The sequence below is a fragment of the Monodelphis domestica genome, chromosome 4 (genome assembly GCF_027887165.1).
Source record: "Monodelphis domestica isolate mMonDom1 chromosome 4, mMonDom1.pri, whole genome shotgun sequence".
Lineage (NCBI taxonomy): Eukaryota > Metazoa > Chordata > Mammalia > Didelphimorphia > Didelphidae > Monodelphis > Monodelphis domestica.
This window is the reverse complement of record NC_077230.1, coordinates 177,789,879-177,810,188: the sequence shown is the minus strand read 5'-3', so window position 1 is coordinate 177,810,188 and position 20,310 is coordinate 177,789,879. Positions and strand designations below refer to the sequence as shown.

The 20,310-nt window shown below is 39.8% G+C and overlaps 1 protein-coding gene and 1 non-coding gene across 3 annotated transcripts in view; one reads left to right on the top strand and one right to left on the bottom strand.

The window, feature by feature from the left end:
- Positions 1-2,425: 2,425 nt before the first annotated feature.
- Positions 2,426-2,532, top strand: LOC130454168 (U6 spliceosomal RNA). The gene has a single exon (XR_008911841.1). It is a non-coding gene; the product is annotated as a U6 spliceosomal RNA (small nuclear RNA).
- A 3,849-nt stretch (positions 2,533-6,381) lies between these two features.
- The window catches only part of B3GALT1 (beta-1,3-galactosyltransferase 1), a 783,716-nt gene continuing 769,787 nt past the window's right edge, over positions 6,382-20,310 (bottom strand). For both annotated transcript variants that reach the window (XM_007494310.3, XM_016433691.2), the window contains one exon: positions 6,382-13,559. In XM_007494310.3, coding sequence (XP_007494372.1) covers positions 12,362-13,342 — 981 coding nt within the window. In that variant the 5' untranslated portion in view covers positions 13,343-13,559 and the 3' untranslated portion in view covers positions 6,382-12,361. The remainder of the gene's footprint in view (positions 13,560-20,310) is intronic.

The following is a 20,310-nucleotide window of genomic DNA, read 5'->3' as shown; positions in this document are numbered from 1 at the left end:
TACAATGATCATTTCTATTCTGCAAAAAGAAAACTGAGGCCAGCAGAGGTTAAGTGACTTGCCCAGAGTTATATAGCTAGTAAGCGTCCAGGACAAGATTTGAACTAGTCTCTGGACTCTACATCCAGTGCTCTATTCAGCTTCTTCTCTTGCTGATAGAATATAATCTAGTCCTTATTCTAGTCTATTTGATTTATTTATCCAAGTGTAGAAATACTGACTTTGACGAATAAGAGATAAGCATTCTGGTTTTCTCTGCTTATAATATGTCCCAGTAAAGCAGCCTAGTATCAACCATGCTTGGCATTCAGGCTGTATTTATAATTTTAAGAGAGGAACCAGCACTTCTTACAGTATAAAAACGAGATCTGAAAAGGCTCACAAAGACACGTTAGGCTAGAACGAGATAACATTTCTAAAGTACTTAGCTTAATGCCTGGCACATAGTAGAACTTAATAAATGCTAGTTCCTTTCCCTTCTGATTTTAGGCATGCAACACCATGCTTGTCACTGTTCCTTACACATGATAGACAACGGGATAATACTTTGTTGAATAAATGAATGAGTTTATAATAGAACAACTAATGGGGTGTTCTAACTCAAGTAGGGACCCCGTTAGTTCAGGTTCAATATTGGGGATGAAATGAGGATGTCATGGGTCATTCTTTCCACAGCTACAAGAAAATTTGGTTAGTTATAGTAAAGAAAGGTACTCAACAATGACACTCTAGCCTTGAACATGGATAGATGTGGTTCTCCTTTAGCTCCATATTGGAAACATGAATGATCAGAAGAACATGGTAGGGTCACTTGTGTGGTGCAGTCAGTGAAGTCTTGAAATATCCCCTTCTCTGAAAGTACCCAACTCTTTGTGGGTGTACTTTTCCATGTCTTTAGGAGATTAGAAAGCCACATTACTAAAACTAGAAACTTCTAGGAAGCCATCTCAAGGAAGGCACAACTTGAACCTTGGTAAAAGGAAAAGCAACATATCAGAAAATTTAAATTGAAAAAGCATCCTGTCATTGCAAAAAATCAGTGGTGTGAATTCACAGTGAAATGTATTTTAAGAGCCAGATTTTTCCTGTCTACCTCTAAGAGAATTTGATGAAAACTAGAATCATATCAGATAAAGTTAGAAATAGGACAAAGGTTTGTAGAGTTCACTTGGACCCTTTACTCTGGCAAAAATCCAGAAAAACATTGGAAAAAATTGAATGAGAATATTTTTAATTCTGCTTCTACTTCATGTCCCATTCTTTACTCTTGCTCTTCCTTCTCCTATCTCCCTCTTTCAAATAATTTTCCTTTATCACTACTAGTTTATTTCCTTAAATAATCGTGCTCTCCATGTTTCCTGCTTTTTCTTGTTTGACTTGTTTTTTTTTAACCCTTACTTTCCATCTTAGAATCAATACTTTGTACTGGTTTTAAGGCTGAAGAGTGGTAAGGACTAGGCAATTGATGTTAAGTGACTTGCCCGGGGTTATACAGCTAGGCATTGTCTGAGACCAAATTTGAACCCAGAACCTCCTGTCTCAAAACCTAGCTCTTTATCCACAGAGCCACCTATCTGCACCCCACACCAATGCCTAAAAAAAAAAAAAAACCTTTACCATCTGTCTTAGAATTGATACTATTTATCAAGGGTTTGGCAGTTAGGGTTAAGTGATTTTCCCAGAGTCCCATACTTAAGAAATATTTAAGGCCACATTTGAATCCAGAACCTCCAGTCTCTAGACCTGACACTCTATCCACCAAGCCACCTAGTTGCCCCATTCTTTGACCTTCTTAAAGTCATCTCAAGTCTCTTCGTTTTTAAAAAAATTTGTAAAGCTTTATATGATAACATCTCTACTACCAATAAGCTGCACACTTGTTGAGTATGTTGTAATATCTAGGGAATGGGACGGTATAATAGAAAGAAAGTAGATAGTAATCCATGAAGAGAAACTGCACTCAGTTTCTTCATCCATGATATGGGGGTAATAATGCTTGCAATGCCCGCCTTGCAGCCTGGTTGTGAGGATCAAGAAGATGAAGCATGCAAAGCTCCCCACTAGCTTTGAGGGTTATGCAAAATGTTAATTGTTTCTCGATTTCCCAGGAGGGACAGGGACTTCCTTTGATTATTTGGTAGGCTAAAACCAAGTCAATTCAGGGCAAACAGGGTTAAAAATAGTCATGTATGAGGCTAATGATACTTGTGAAGCCATGCCTACAAATCAGTTCATTTCTGGGAAAGACATCCAATGTTAAGTAAGCATGCCAAGCACTAGATTGAACCAACTGGGGGCAAAAGGAGGGTTTAAGAAGTTCTCTGGAGTTAGTGAGGGGAGGAGACTGAAAAGATGAGAACACTTTTCCCTAGAGGAATTAATAGCAACTCATCAGCAAATCTCTTCATATAAAAACAAATGAGATCTGCTCGCTCTGGCAACACATACACTAAAATGGGAGTGAAATGGACTTTATTAGCAAGGTCCCTGCACAAGGATGACAGGGACGCCCACAAGGCATTCTATATTTTTTCTTTCCTCAGTTGCTGGTGGGATGAAGAGATTGGGAGGTTTATTGGGGGGCAGCTAGGTGGGATAGAGTGATAGACTTGAAGTCAGGAAGGCTCCTCTTCTTGAGTTCAAATGTAGCCTCAGATACTTTCTAACCATATGACCCTGGAAAAGTCACTTAATCCTATTTGCCTTAGTTTCCTAAACTGATCTAGAGAAGTAACTACCAAACCACTCCATTATCTTTGCCAAGAAAATGCCAAAAGGGGGTAAGAAAGAGTCAGAAATGACTAAAAATGATTAAATAACTAAAATATTAGTTTTAATTAATTTAATTAATCTAATATTAAAATTTTAGAAAAAGTAAAATGTGGTGTAAAAATTACTTTTTATTTTTTAAAAGCAGCTCCAAAATATTCTTTTGTTTTTTAAGTTGAAGTGTTTCCATTTCAACCCTTCCAAAGATCTATGATTGGAGCCACTTGGCATACCCATCCCCAAGGGGACATTGTAGCCCTTCAACTTTTAAATGAGCAGAGGAAGGCAAAAAAGCGGTGACCTGGCGGCTACTTTTCTGGAGAGTTTCCCCAAACTGAATTAGAGGATAGCACCGGAAGGAGAGCTTATTTCAGCACTCATTGCAGACCCTTTCCTGTCTAGTATAATTGGCCAGACGTTGTGCCCCACTGACATAGCCTCCTTGGTAGGGCAGGAGTAGAAACTGTTCCTTAAAACAAACAAACAAACAAACAAACAAACAGTAAGTCCTGGCAGGATTTGCTGTTTTATTTTCAGGAGATTACTGTCAGCAGTTGAATTTTCTCATTGACTGAACAATTAAATAATAGCTGGCTTTTATATAATGCTTCAAGACTTGTAAAACACTTTAGATAGTATTTCCTGCGAGTCTCACAGAAACTCAATGAGGTAGATGCTGCTATTATCCCCTTTTTATAGATGTGAAAGTAATCTAAAGGGAGATCAAGTGATTTGCCCAAGATCACGCAGCTTTTAAGAGTCTGAACCTGGATTTGAACCTAGAGCTTCCTGATTCCAATTCCATCAGTCTATCTACTATGCTGCCTTGCTGGTTTATGGCTGACATCTACCTGAAGGTTACCAGCTAGCCAAACAGAGGAATTGGTTTTTGCTGTCAACTGCTGACAAGAAATGCTCAATTTTGGGGGCGTATATTCAAAAGTGGGAAGATATCAGGCCTAAAAATGCATTTTCTTTTTTATTTAATTTTTTAATTTTTTTTTTAAACCCTGACTTCCATCTTGGAATCAATTTATACTGTGTATTGGTTCCAAGGCAGAAGAGTGGTAAGGGTAGGTAATGGGGGTTAAGTGACTTGCCCAGGGTCACACAGCTAGAAGTGTCTGAGGCCAGATTTGAACCTAGGACCTCCCATCTCTAGGCCTGGCTCTCAATCCCCTGAGCCACCCAGCCAGCCCCTAAAAATGCAATTTCTAAGACAGCAAAATAGTCTGTATTTGGTTCAAGACTGCCTCAACTGTGGGATCCGGGGCAACTTTTGGAGAAAGGTGGGGCTGAGTAGAAATCACTGGATATTCCCATTTATTCAGAAATGAACACACTCCAAAGGAATCTCAAGTAGAGGAATTATATCTTCCCAATTTACACCCTCAAATAGACCTTAAATCCCTGATGCAACATTATGGACTGTTAGAGAGACACGCACAGTTTCCATAAATGGGCAGGCAGGAAAGAAACCCCCACATAGCTCTGTAGAACAGGGATTCTCCAGGGCCACAGCCGATTCTTTGGCTTCCTGAGGTATGACAACCGTACCACCAATAATGCCCCTCCTACCCCCAGTCACAGATCACTGACAAAACAGTCTCTCGCCTCTTTGGCAGACCTTTTTTCATGGACTGGTAATGGGCTTCCTGGGAGAGAATTGGTAAATGCAAGTGAGAACAGCTGGGTTACTAATAGAGAGGCATTTCCTAATTCTGTGTATCATCTGGAGTCACAAAGTGGCCAACCTCTCGTCACCAAATATGCATCTGTGCCTGGTTTTTACAAAGTGTTAACGGTGACCATCACAAGGGCAAAGATGGGTGCAAAGATTTGACTCAATCTTGTCCAGGCTCCTTGACTGCATTCTGACTTACTTTATATCCCCTTTGCTTAGAAGTATGTCTGGTACATAGTAAGCATTTAAGAATAAATATTTGCTGACTGACTGACTGACTGGCTATCACTCTATCATCTTGATTTTTCTTGGGGGGCTCTTGAAATCCTCACTGTGAAGATTCATTGTTTGAGCTCTCAATTTCCCCCACTAAATTCCAGACCTTTTGCTAATGTTAACCTTTGCCTCTCTATCTGGAATCCTGGCCTCTTGCTGATTTGTACCTTCGCTCTCTGCCTAGGACCTCACTGGCTCACACTGATCCCCCCTCTTGTACTCTCCAGGGTCGCTCAGCTCTGCCATTTCAGTTCCTCATTTTGGACTGCCTGTGGTCCTCTCACTGACAGAAGCTGAGTAGCCTGCTTGAGAATGATATGCCTTTCGTGTCAGCCCAGACTCTCCTTACTGCCTGCCTTGAAGAGAGATTTGTGTTTATGGAGTTATCTTTTGTTAAAGGAAGACTAAATGAGCAATTGGGGGGAAACTATTATAAAGGAGAAACAAGTGGAAAAGTCAACCAAGGAGATTCAGCCAGACTGTTTGAAGTAGATTGTGGTCAGAGACAGGTGTGAATAAAAATCCTTGGATGCAGAGGGCCTGCCTTTTTAATGAGCCTGCAAGTGATGGATTGTTCTCTAGAGAATCCTTGCCTTCCAAGAGGAAAAAAATATAATTGGAAATTATAGATTGTTCTCTGCTCTCCTCAGAACTGTAGGTGAGCTCTGAGCTACCCAAACTCTATTAAAGTTTCTAGTTTAGAGGCTGAGAGAGTGGGGCTATAGATTTCTGACCTGCTCTGTCTCATTAATACCTATTCATAAAGCTTAGAAATTATCAAATCAATGGCAGTTTGTTTCTAAATTCCTGTATTCTTTAGCTGCATGATCTTTCATTTGTTAAACATTTGTTTTTAATTATTCATGTAACACTACATGTTCTCTTTCTCTCTCTGTCTCCCTCTCCTTCTTTTCCTCCTTCCCTCTTTTCCTCCCTCCTTCTCTGTCTCTGTCTATGTCTCTCTGTCTCTCTCTCTGTCTCTTTCTCTCTCTTTTCTCTCTCTCTCTGTGTCCCCTCTCCTTCTTTTCCTCCTTCCCTCTTTTCCTCCCTCCTTCTCTCTCTCTCTCTCTCTCTCTCTCTCTCTCTCTCTCTCTCTCTCTCTCTGTCTCTCTCTCTCTCTCTCTCTCCCTTCTTACTTTTTGGGGAAGGATATTTGTTTTTATGTGACATTGACATAATGGACTTCTCCAAACACTTACCTAAATATTAGAAGCATACTGGGATGACTACTCCAAAAGATGAATGTTTTCAAGCTTTTTCCATCTTAAAGCTGGAAATCCAAATCTTTGAAAGAATTGGGTGATGGTTTTTGAACTCCTTTAGCACAATTCATATTCAATGATGTCATTCTTGCCCTACTGAAAAATAATCTTCATCACATAACCACTACACGTAAGTCTGCCCAACTTGACATGTAAGGCAGCTTCTGCTGAGTAAATGCTTTGGAATAAACCTCACAGAAAGAATAAATCACCTCTCATGTCGTGGTCCCTTCAGGTGAGGGCTGAGGTCATTGCAAGAGGCATAACAAATAGCTGACATAATGTACCAAACTAATAGATTCTATAAGGAAAACTAAATGGAAGATTTTTCTTGTGTATCAGGCACCTTTAGCTGCAGAGACAGTGGAACCAGTGTCATTATAGATGTAGTTGAATCAATAAGATTTTTTTATTCATTTCTCTTTCATTTTACACATACAAAAATACCCATTTGACCAAGAGAGAGGTAAGCAGATATCATCCAGGCAATATTTCACGTCTACAGGGATTACATTCTGGGACACACTGATTTTCTAAATAGCCCAGGTTCCTTTTTTTCCCTCCAGAAATGTATTCAATTCTCTTCCAGCAGTGTGAATTCATCTGGAAATCTATGACAATCAATTAAGTAAATGAGAAAATAGAATGCTTGTAATTATGATAATCAAGCTATATGAAACCCACCCTCCTGGTTCTAATACCCACACATCTTTAAGCAATATATTAATTAAGCCCTGGGTAATTGTTATAATTAGAATCAGGCTTTTATCATTTTTTAAAAGCTTCTGTGAGAGGAAAAGGAAATATCTCTGAAATATATGCAGCTGTCAGGTTTTTTTTTAATACAATTCATTTTCATTTTTACATTGTCTTTTCCCTGGCAACATAGAGATGGTACCATGCTGCTAGTCTTCAAGCAGGATATCCCCCCATTTCCTTAGCTGAGAGTCCTTTTTGAAGGAGTTCAAATGAAATTTTTTAAAAATTGTGGCATTTCCAAAAGGTAAGTTAATGGAACTATTTGGCCACACTGGGGGGATCTTTGTGCCTTGAATATCTTCTCCTGGTGTAGAGGAGGTTAGAATCATCGTTCCATTTCCAATAAGATACAAAGGCACCTAGCAATGACCCACGGGGCAGGGACAGAGCCCTCTTCCCATAAATAGCTATCAACTCTTGACCTGGAAACACAGGTACCAGCACTTTCTTGGCCACAGTCCAAACATCTAATCAAAGTGCAGCATTACAAAGATGTTAGGAAGAGTGAAACCCAAGGAGGGCCAACTTTACCTGATATGTCCCTACTAAACACTCCAAGCTCTCTAAGCAATTTATCAACTCAGTATTATTCTCTAAGGGGAAAAGAAAGAATTATTGAAGCCATCTCTGGCTGTGGAGAGGTCCCACTGTCATCGAAGGCCAAAGGGGGCTGGCAAAAAAGGCTCGGGTTTTCTGTGTACTATAGACCAACATTTGGTTCACTAGACCAAATGCTCTTGAAGTCAATTTTCCCCGAATGTGCTGGGGTCATAATGAAATTTTCAGGAGCACTGAACAATTTGGTGGCTCCTCGTGGTCTCTGAGCTGTTAGACATATTGAAGTTGGTTGTTGGGGCAGGTCAATGGTAAATTGTAGAACATCTGTTTATTTTAACACTGGAAAATGCCAGCGTTTCATAGAGGAGACTCAGAAAAGAAGCAGATAAAGTGAAAAATATGTTCTCCTTCTGTTTATTTTTCCCAATGGTTAAAAAATCAGCTTTTATGGAACAATAATCCTCCTCATGACAGATGGGCCTATACATTAGCATCGTGCTTTCCAGTCAACAGAGAGTTTACATTTCAAGAAGAAGGTGAAGAAGCCAACTGTACACTCACCTTCAGATTCCATTTGCCTTTTTTTGTTGTTTTCTGACATTAATACAAAAAATAGTATTCTGATTAGCAGCTCGACTAGCAACCCCACATAAACCTAAATAATACTTTGAACCCAAAGAGTGCACTTTTACTGACACTTTTGATGAAACAATATATACAATTTTGACAAATAAATACATAAATACATCCATTCATATATAATGATACACCTAAATGTCAGTTTTTTAATCAACAAGCTCTTCTAGTAAATTGCTTCTTTCATTCACAAGTTGCTTTTTGTTTATAAAAACCATTTATCCCTTTACAGCAGAAATTAGAATTAATCCCCCCCCCCACTGAAATCACATTTTATGAAAGATAGAAAATCAATCCCAGGTGCTTTGGGTTAAATATTCCATCATCCTTTAATAGGAAAAGTTATATTGAAAAAGTCCTCCCCTCACCCCTCTGCAAAGGGGTTCTTCCCTTCATCCCCACTCCCCCCCCCAACATATCCATCCAATAGGCTAGATGGGTTCAAATTCCATCCAAAGTAAACAGGAGCTTCCTCCTATTCTGATTCCTAGAAATCTAGTGATTTCTAGAGTTCCAGTGTTATATTCCAACTGGCATTTGCCATGTTATAGGAAAAGAACAAATCCTTGCAACCGTATATCTAAAAAACGAAAACCTGAAAGTTTCATTGGAAAAAGGAACATTAAGAATGCAAATACTGAACTTGGGTCCTTAACATCATCCTGTGCAAAATTAAAACTGTTCATGGGAGGTACTAGAAACAGATTATTAGAAAAACTGACGGCTACATGACCCCCATGGAGGCTGCTGCCTGGGATTGTGTTTAAAATCAGAGAAAAGGAATGGATAGGGATAAGGATAGGAATGGGGAAGAGAATGGGATAGGGATAGAGAGGAAGCTGGCCTTGTGATTTTATTGGTGTAGGAAAATCCTTGGGGAGGAAACTCCCACTACAAATGCAGCCCTGCATAGAACACTTAGAGGTTATCTGAGTTACCTCAGGGTTCATCCAGCCAGTAGGTAGGTGTTAAAGGCAGGCCTTGAACCCTTGTGTTCCTAACTCTTGTGCCATCATTCATTGCCCTCCAAATCCAAGAAAGGATACAAAAATCTTTCTAATGGTTTCCCAAGTGATTGGAGCCTTGATTTTTGACCAGTTATTAGAAAACTAAGATAAGTAGTAAATGAGAGGTTTTTCTTGATCACCTGACATAAAAACAATATTTCAAACACTCAAAAATGGAGGGCAAACATGCTTAATTAAGGCTACAGAAAGATGAGACAAAGATCGATGCTTAAACAAGCCCCATGCAGAGCCAAATGTTACACAGCAGGCTGACTCCCACCTCTGTATGTACAGTTAAAGAGATGATTCTTTTAAAATATATACACATAGTCTTTGATGGATATTTACATGTTGTCCTCTGTGCATTAAAACAAAACAAAACAAAACAAAAAAACTAAACCCAGGAAATTTAAAGAAGTTTCCAAAAATAATAATAATTACTATTTTTGTTTTTTGTTCCATTTTAGGCTAGGGAGGTCTATTTGTAATATGTATATATTTATAACATATATATAAGAAATATATATTTATATATTTATCATGCTCATAATGTGTCATTCCTTGATATTGAGTTGTTGGCTGGGTGTGGGATAGGTGCAAAGCAAGGGCCCAGTTCAACTGTGGAACAATTAAATAGAGAGTAAACACAAATATATGTGATGTTTTGAATGTCTAGGAAGAAATCATTGAGTTCAAGAATTGACAATAACTACTGGGCCAGGGAGCTGACTGATCTTGTGGGACCCAATTTCTCCCCAACTTTTCCAATGTTTTTCTCCCTGTATTGTCCAGACTGAAATAAACTATCTCATTGACTCCTAAAATATATATTTGTTAAAACTAATGACTATCTAGGTCTTACGTCTCAGGGGATATGAGAGTTGCAGAACTTTCCAGAAGAATATTTTTGAAGGCCCAAGACAATCTAAAAACCAAAACAGGGACAAGAAAAACAAGATTTCTACTTCATGGAGTTTTTCTTACAGATCATAATAAGCAAACCGAAGTTTGCCAATGTATAGTAAATTTTCCAAATAGGTATGGTTATCATCAACGTTTGATTTGGAATTAAGTTTGATCTATTTATTCTTCCTTCAGGAAAGGTGAATGAATTTCTCCTGTCCTCCAAATTCCCAGAGAGGCCTTAATTCAAACGAATGGAGATATCTCAAGTTGCATATTTCTCCATGCACCTGCACTCAGCTTATTCTAACATCTAAAAAGGCAGAAGTTTCTGCCACAAAATATGCCCTGCCCTCCAATCTTGGAAAACACCATATCCTTCCGTACAGTGGGGTAGGTAGCATTCAATGCAAGGAAATAGTCATTCATTAAGTGATGCCAGAGGGAGCATAATTAATTATGCAGCTTTCCAAAGGTGCATTGTTGGACCCCTTTGTCAGTCAGCTGAAGCAGACACTTTTTCATAATACTATTATTAAAGACACAGAAGAAAAAATATAGGAAAAAAAAGTGAACCAATTATATTGAAATACAGTTATCAAAACTTAAATGTTTTGATTAATTAAATTAAATGATTAATTAAATTTAAAAATTAATGGGCTCCAGGTTAAGAACTTCTGATCTAACTTTGAAAGAAATAAATAGTCAATATTATAGTCAATAGTCAAGATTAATTGTGGAGAATTTTATATTAACATATGTGGTATATTACTACTAATAATGACTTGTTTGCTTTTTTTGTTTTGGGGGTGGCATGGAAACTGGACCCATGATTTTAATCTGTGTAAGGAGCTCTTCTTCACCAATACAGATCAGAAACTGTAGAGTAGGAATGCTCGTAGCACTGTGATGTACCTACAGTGTTAGAAGTAGGACTTGGACCTAGGTCTTCCTGACGTCAAGGATAGCCTTCTAGGCACTATGCCTCCACTGCCTCTCACCATTCTTTACTGGTTACTGGTATTAGAGCAATAATAATAATGATGATGATGATAATAATACTTTGCACATACATAGCACCTTTCAGCTGAGGATTTCAAGGTACTTAGCAAACATGAATTAAATTTCACAGCATCTGGGAGGTAGGTTATTTTTAATTGCCATTTTACAAATGAGTAAATTGAGGCACACTGAGGTTTCATCATTTGTTCATGTGACACTGTGAATCTTGCAACCCAGAAAGGAATGGAAGCTAGGTTTCCCTACCCGACCTGCAAATCTCATGTAACTCTGCCCCTGAGAAGACCTCAGTGCTGATGCGATTGTATATAATGCTGGGGACCTTGCCAACATTCAGCGGTACTAAAGGACACACCGAGGGCACTGCAGTCACATTTGGTACCTGCTCACCATTTCCCTTCTTGTTAGGAGAGCCCCTTCCTATTTCCATGGTTCTAATTCTTTCCATGCTTTTGTAATTTGCACTCTTTGCAATGTGATGTAGCATCTTCTTGGCCAAATGTCAGCTTTGCTGGTTTTTCTTCTTTGGAATCCTGTGCCCACATGACCCCCACACTCCAAGTATACTCAGTGGCATTCCATACTGGATGGAAGTAGGTAAAATTACATTTGGCAATTTTCCTTGGAGGCACAATTTTATGTTTGTTCTGAAAGAACTAAGAATACATCGCTTATTTATTTTGTTAAATAGCATTCTATATACATTCCACCTTCTGACCATGTGTTTAAACCTTGGATGAGCAATCAAGTTGTTTCCTGAACCTACAGAATGTCTAATTCTCAAGTTCAAATTCCCACTCACCCAAATTCTGTCTTTCTGCCAGTAGCAAGTTCTTTTTGGGGACAGAATTGTGAATATGACACATTATACATGCCAATATATGTAAAAAACTCAACACAAGTATCATACACAACATAAACACTCCCACTCACTGTCTTGACTGTGTGTGTTTCAAAATGGGCTTCTAAAAAAAGTTATTTTCTCTTTGAAGAAATGCGATGAAGGCATTATAGTGAGGTGACTCTCCCTCTCTCAGAACCAGATTTCCATCTCAGGTTCATAGTAGCTAGCTGTGCACCATTTAGCCAGTATCTATCTCCTTTTGGATGCACGGGTTTGGGAGTTGCTCTTTGATAAATGGCAATACTCCATGCCCTGCGATTGGCATCTGGCACTTTTAACTTGTGTAACACTTGTATAATGAGAATGTGACATTTGTAAACCAGCTGATCAAAGAAAGGAAATAAGACATGAGAGGGGTGGGGAAAATTACTTTTTACAAGCTCCTTCACAAGTTCATTTCCCATAGTGACCTCTGTAAACCACCACCAAAGCAGGCTCCAAATTAAAAAGAAGAAAGGAAGGAAGGAAGCAGGAGAGAGAGAAAAGAAGGGAGAGAAGAAGGGTGGGGGGAGAGAAGGAAGAAAGACAAAAGAAAGAAAGGAAGGAAGGAAGAAAATAAAAGATATTCACATCTATAAAAATCTTAACACCGGAGATGTTTTTTACTTGACATATCATTCCAGATTCTGTGCATTTCTTCTGGTGTGATCTGATGCACAGTAATAACTCGGCGATATCTACACAAGCTGTAGGCCATTTTCCAGTGATTAAAGCCACTGTTTTGGAAAGGGTGAATGCCCAGCTTCCGAAGACACAGTCCCACATATACATCTTCAAGGTGAAGCAGTCTCGTGTGAAGTGAGGTCTTGTAAATGAGCTCTGCCACGTCGGCTGAAAAGATATAGCCGGTCCCTGAGCAGAACGGTGGGTAATTGCTATCTGGGTACAAATCTCTGGGCATGTACCACTTACTGCGCACATCCCGGATGGGTCCTCCATTGATGACATAGCCAGTAAAGTATCTTCTCCTGGGTTTGGTGTTGGGTTTTAGTAGTTTATAAATGAGATTATCCATGTTTACAAAAATGTCACTGTCTGTTTTCATGACATACTTGGCTTTTGAGCAGAAAGTGGCAACCCATCTCATCCCCATCAACGTTTTGAGGGTGAGGTTATGGTATGAGTCAATGAAGTCCTCTACAATGATGTCATGGAAGATCTGGCTTTCTTGTTCCACCATCTGATTGAGAACAGGATCAGCATTCTTCCCTAGGAGAAAGATAGTGGCGATTTTGATCCCCTTAAAGTTGTTTTCATCTCCCCACGTCTCTCGGATAGCCTGTCGAGCATCGAATTCCTTGTGAGTGGTACTAATGAGGATGACAAGGAAGGGGGTGCTTTTCTCACATTTCTTGGGCTCATTTATGAGAAACTCAAATGCATGTGGGTTTATAGGTCGAGTTCTTATATTACCAAAGGTCACATTCTTCCTGGCAGCAGCAACGTTAGTAAATGGCCGTGAGCCAGAATAGGAAGAAGTAGGACGAGTTATACTGAGGTACCAAAGAGCACTAGCCCAGCATACAACTGTCAAAACATAGAGACAGGAGACCTTTGAAGCCATTGTCTTTGAAGCTCCTCTACTCAGTGCACTGAATAAATAGCCTTCTTACCATTAACATCTCTTCATCCTGAAAAGGCAGCATATTACTTGAAAATCTTAAAGTTCGATAAATACAAGTTACTGTGAGATTGTTCATAGGTATCGTCGGGAGGCTCGTCACTCTACTTTCTTCCTCCCCACGATGATGGCTTCCATGATTATCTACGTCTTCTTAATTCTGCAAAATGCAAGAAAGTACACTGTTGGTTAGGTTTGTTTACATGTTTTGACATTTCAAATAAATGTTATTAAGATATCATGAAGACTGTATGGTTTCTAATGCCCTCCTCTTTCAGCAGAGGCCAGGTGGGCAAGTCACTTGTCCTAATTTTCCTTGATTTCTTTTATCCATAAGACAGGGACAGATGGTGGTAGAAACTACCTCCCAGGACTGTTGTATGGAGCAAATGAATGAATCAAGCAATAAAGAGGCAGTAAGGTAGCACAGTGGATAGAGTGCTGAGCCTGGAGGTAGGAAGACTTGAGTTCAAATCTTGCTTCAGATATTTGTAGCTGTGTGATGCTGGGCAAGTAACTTAACATTTGTTTGCTTCATTTTCTTCAGGTATAAAATGGGGATAATAAGAGCACCTACCTCCCTTGTAGGGTTGTGGAAAAGGGTCAGATAGGATATTTATAAAGCACTTAGCACAGTGTGCAGTAGGTGCTTCATCAATTCTTATTTTCTTCCCTCCCTTTTTCTTACCAAGAAAATCACAAGTCTAAACTCTTTCCTTCCTTCTCTTTCCTGATATAATCATTATTCTTAGAGGTAACAAAGGTGATCATAGTTGTACGAGCAGGAAGGGACTTTAGAAGTCGCTGATCTGAAAAGGAAACTGAAGCCTGCAGAGGTATACTCAAAGATGAGCTGGAACCAGGTTGACTCATGAGAACTATTTTGAATCTGAGCCTTTCTACCTCCAAAATATCAGGGCTTGAGTTGTTGTTTTGTTAATCGTCTAGACTTAAGAATGTGATTGGGAAAATGACAATAATTTAGGTTAACTATGAAAGTGCTTCATCTATACAATTTTTTGAGAGTCTATCATTAAGCATTTACCAGCACACTCTAGGTGCAATAATTCCTATAAAGTCAGAAAAGTAGTAAATAGTAGAATTAGCCTTTGGATCAAACTTCTATGACCACAGACCCAATATGTATTCTACTTCATCTTTCTGCCTCTCCATATTTGATTCATATTAGTTGTTAGAAATTTCATACGTGATAATTGACATCTATGTTTCAGTTCATGTTTAAAAAGTATTACATATAGCCTCAATCGAGCCTGTTAAGAAGTACTACAGTTTATCTTCCTGGTTTTAGAGATGGGTAAACAGAAGGTCCGAGAAGGTGAATGATGCATGTCACAATAAGTCAGAGGTAGAATTCAAACCCACAGGTAGAAATCAAACTTTCTTGCTTCCAAGTCCAATATTCTGCCCATTACAAAATGCATTTGACTAATTCACCTGTATTCTCTTTGATTCCTGGCTTCTCACCTGTCTTAGGTTGTTCGCATGAAGTTATAGAACTTCAATACATAGGTATGTTGAGAGAGAGAATGCAGTGGGAGGAAGAAAAAAATGAATTCTGGGTTAGAGTCAGAAAGATATGTATCTAAGTCCTACACTGGTGCATTATTGTTAAGTGACCTTTTGGGTAAATCAAGCAGTTCCTGAAGTTTCCAGGGAACTGTCTGAGACTCTAAGTTGAAGAGTGTCTGAGCTTCAGATGTTTCCTCTCTAGGAGTTCTCCACCCCAATGAAACTGTTGGTTCAAACCAATTACACATATGTGTAAGATTTGCTTTGATCATTCTTCTGGTACGCTATCATCCTTTTCCTGTCTTAATTCACATCAAACTCTCTATTAAGTGGTACCTTATTATCCTCTTTTCTCTGTCTTAATTCATGTCAGACTCCCTATTCAAAGAATACCTTTTGCTCTATGGAAATCTTGACCTCCAGTGTTCTGATTCCTCATTTCTGGTACCTCATCATCCCTTTTCTCTGTCTTAATTTACATCAAGCTCTCTATTCAGTGGTGCCTTATTATCTTTTCCCTTTGTCTAAATTCACATCAGACTCTCTATTCAAAGAAAACTTTTTGCTCTGTGGAAATCTTGACCTCCAGTACTCTGATTCTTTTGTTTCCTTGATTATGCCCATTTCTTTATTGACTGAAAAACTTTTCATTATCTTGTTTCATAATTCTCTGCTTGCTGCTCTTGCCCCTGCTCCATTTTGACCCCCACCAAGTAGTACCCACCAAGCCTCCTTCCTCTTCCAGCTCCTGCTCCTGATTTCCAGCTTTCCAGATGGACAGCCTTCCCCCCCAAACAACACACACACACCATTCCTGTTTGTTCCCTTTCATGAGGAGACCATTCATTCCCTGAGCCCCTGGCAATTATTTCTGGTTAGAGCCCAGAATTTCAATATTATATAGCAGGGGAATTTACACTGGTCTTTCCTAATTGTTTGATTCCTTAGAATTCACCTATAAGTATAGAAGGATCCTAGGAAATGAGACATTTGAATTTGGGGGTCACCAACTTAAGAGGAGGTGATGGAGCACTTCGATTAGCATTCAAATTAAAAAGTTGTTCTTAGGAGCTTCTGATTCTTTCCATGAACTCCCAATTTCCGTCATGTCATTTTTAAAGGTAGGCCAGGTTACAAAGTTCACTCATGTAAAAAATTGTCTCTCGCTTCCTTGTTAGAGCATATTGCAGTAGTCCTGGTAGACAGAGATAGGAGATAATGGATGTGAATTTCAACAAACTCAGCTTTAGAATAAACTATGCACTTCGATGTATGCACTGTGTTGAAAGAATTTAACTGGGGTTATGGATGGAGACTCATGTTCCTAAGCACAATCATCATAATAAAATGAGAAGACAGGGATGAATAAAAGCAGAGTCAATAGACACCATGTTGTCTAAGCAAAGAGTGGAATGTGAATATATGAGCCATAGGAGGGAGGCCTGCAATAGCTCATTGTAGTTATGATTCTTCTTAAATGAACATTAGAATGTCTCCTAGCAGCATGACTCAGAGTATAGCTAGGGCTCCAGCTGACCTGTAATAAACACTGTCCAAACTGAGGCCCTCATATTGCCAAACTCCTGATGGAAAAATTTAGGGGAAGCAGATAAAAAGGATGTGCTTTGCTGTGTTCTTTGAAATCTCCAAAGAGAAGCAAGGGATACCTCAGAAACCCAGAGGCTTTCTTGCTCTGACTGAGGGCCTTCCCACTGCTCCTTCACATTTTGGAGGGAATTCTAGGAAGGATCTCAGAACTAGACTCCCCCTTATAGATTCCTTCCTTCCCCTTGCCTACTTTCCCTTTCTCTTTCCCTTTCCTTTCCCTTCCCCTTCCCCTTCCCCTTCCCCTTTCCCTTCCCTTCCCTTCCCTTCCCCTTCCCCTTCCCCTTCCCCTTTCCCTTTCCCTTCCCTTCCCTTCCCTTCCCTTCCCTTCCCTTCCCTTCCCTTCCCTTCCCTTCCCTTCCCTTCCCTTCCCTTCCCTTCCCTTCCCCTTCCCCTTCCCCTTCCCCTTCCCCTTCCCCTTCCCCTTCCCCTTTCCCTTCCCTTCCCTTCCCTTCCCTTCCCTTCCCTTCCCTTCCCTTCCCTTCCCTTCCCTTCCCTTCCCTTCCCTTCCCTTCCCTTCCCTTCCCCTTTCCTCTCTAGTATCAATTCTAAGACAGAAGAGCAGGGAGAGCTAGACAGGTCCACATTAAGTGACTTGCTCAGGATCACATAGCTAGGAAGTGTCTGAGTCCAGATTTTTACCCAGGTCCTCCTAACTCCAGGCCTGGCATTGTATGCACATAGCTGCTCCACAGCTTCTGTGCTAATTGCTCTTCTTTTCCAGACCCTATAATGTGGGCTCCCCTACTTGCTCATTCCTCTTATCCCCTGGAGCCCATTAATAGCATCACCCTGCCTTCTCCTATTCCCCTGCCATCTTGTCCTGTTTATGATCAAAATACAAAAGTAACCTCCTACAGCTCCTACAGCACAAGTGCCTACAGAAGGCACTTGTGGTTACACAAAAATGAGGTTATTGGAAAATAGGATATTTTGCTTTTCTTTGCTAAAGTTGTTATTAAAGGAATGATAAGGGGTCCTCATTAGACATGAGCCGTGGGGCCACAGCCTTGCCCCTTATTGCAATTCCTTTTGTTCTTTACTTTTATCCCTAGACAGTTTTTTCTTTCCTTCAAGCTTTTTTAGATCGCCTTTGTAGAGCCTGACATCGGAAAGAGAGGGCCCTTAGATGCTGTTCTACCCTATTTTCTCCCTATTTATATTTTAAGTGAGGTTAACCCAAAGGAATGAATATTTGCAAAACATTCTTTAACTGCTTGTATACTATGTCCCAATTAGTGTGAATAATGAATCTCCTGGAATGGTTGCATTATTTGAATTCACACCATACATTTTCAATGGGCAAGACCTAATAACCATATTTTATATAATTATACCTTCAAATAATACAGATTTGAATATCTAAGACCAAAACATTAGGGGATTTATTATTCATAGAGATCCAAAACTAGTTTTCTGGAGCAGCAAGGTGGCACAGTCAGGAATGCCAGTCCTGAAATCAGAAAGACTCATGTTCCTGAATTTAAATCTGACTTCAGACACTTACTAGATGCATGACCCTGAGCAAGTCACTTCACCCTGTTTGCCTCTGTTTCATTATCTGTAAAATAAGCTTTAGAAGGAAATGGCAAACCGTTCTAGTGTCTTTGCCAGGAAAACTCCAAATGGGGTTATGAAGAGTCAGACATGACTGAATAACAAAGCACACAACTCCAAGATGGGAATAGGGGCAAGGTGAGGGAGGTAGAAGGAGATGTTATTCCTCAAAGCATTTCTCAGGAGAAACCCACAACATTCTCCACCTTTCACAGAGGCATAGAAATCCCCAGTGAGGGGAAAAGGAAGAGGGATGGGAAGCTGTGTCAAACTTACAGGACAACCGAATGTGGCTTTGGAGGGGGAAGGTCTAGGACAAAAAATTCCAAAGTCTGTTATCTAGTACAGTGCAGTCAAGAATCTGTCCTTTGATTCTGAGGGATCTATGAGAAAGAATGCTATCTACATGCAGAGGAAGAACTGTGGGAATAGAAACACAGAAGAAAAACAACTGCTTGATCACACCTGGTACACACATCAATATATGGAAATAGGTCTTGATCAATGACACATTTAATGGAATTGTGTTTTGGTTGGGGGCGGGAGAGGAAGGGAGGGAAAGAATATGAATCATGTAACCATGGAAAAAATATTCTAAATCAATTAATTAAATTAAAAATTTCAATTAAAAATAATAAATAAATAAAATGAGCTAGAGAAAAAATAATGAATGGCACACACACACACACACACACACACACACACAAGAATTTGTCCTTTATAAAGTGTGTAGCTGAGCCTTAGCCCAATACTCCAGATCTGGTGTATTCTGGCTAGTATAGAGAATTTCTAAACTTATTCTGGACTCCATGCAATACTTTCTAGTATTTACTAATATTTACTATCCATGATTCACAGCTTTGAGTTAATCATTGCCCTCTCAGCGTGGACCTCTGTAAATATATTCTTCTTTGGAGGAACAACATTTTAGAGTGTTAATACTTTGTAATTAGACCTTGATGTGAGTCCCTTGGTATATAGTTAGCAGAGAAACCTGGACTACCATCTGGACAAGGTGTGATTTGTCCAGGCAACGTGGGGACTCTGTCCTGCCTGAGGGCTTGCTCCATTGAGGAGACCTTAGTCCTGGCACTGAATTCAGTTTGATCCAATAAGCCTTGATGACACTCTTTCACCGGGCAAAGTGTCTAGTAAGGGGGTACCAAGGTCCATTGCAGAAACAGACCGTACCCTGGTGGAGTTTATACTCTCCTGCAATCATGCGTTATTTAAAACGGATCTATAAACAGTGTCACCGAGCACTGGCAAGTAGAGGCAATCAGGGTAAGATTCCCATAGGAGAGGCTTGGAGGAAGCAAGGGAGCAAGGCTTGTCTGAACAGAGCCGGAGCATTTGTACACTACACAGCGAGCACCTGTGAATGGTTTAGCTATTCGCAGCAATAGAATGATCTAAGACAATTCTGAAGGACTTGGGATGAAAAATGCTCTCCACCACCAGAGAAAGAACTCATGGAGTTTGAATGCAGATCTTCAAGGCATTCTATGTTTCACTTGGTCTTCTTCATTACAAAAATGTCTGCTTCCACAATATGACCAATATGGAAATGTTTTGTATGATCTATATCAAATTTGTATTGCCTTTATCAAATTGCTTCTCCTCTCCAGGAAGGAGGGAAGGAAAGAACTCGGAACTCAAAAGTTTAGAAAACTACTAAATGTTAAAATTTGTTTTTATCTGTAATTAAAAAGATTTAAAGATTTAAAAAAGACTTCCCAAGAGGGGAAAAAGGCATACATATGAGACTACTGAGAGTTCTGAAGGAGAGAGAGAGGGAAGAAGGGAGGGAGAGCTGGGCAAGGGGAGAGAAAGAAGAAAAAGGAAAAGGGAGGAGGTAAGGAAAGAGGCAGAGAAAGATCAAGACAGACAGAAAGAGACAGGGATGTTCAGCTCAGCAAGGTTTGAATGGAGTGAAGTGAGCCAGTGTGAAGAGAGGGACCAGAGACTCACTGGTATTGGGGTGACTTGGATCCATTTCCATCTGCCTGTATCTCACCTAAGAAGAGCAGGCTTGTGAATCAGGATGTGCTTGTTATCCCTCCCTGCTCAGAGCTGGCACCCAGCTTCCCAGGGGTGGGAGGCACCTACTGGGAGGTGTAGCAGAATATTTGTTACCCTCTTTATCCATCTATCAACAATATCCTATTTCCTAATTAATTCTTAATTAACTAACAAATATTCTGCTATGGATGATAGGT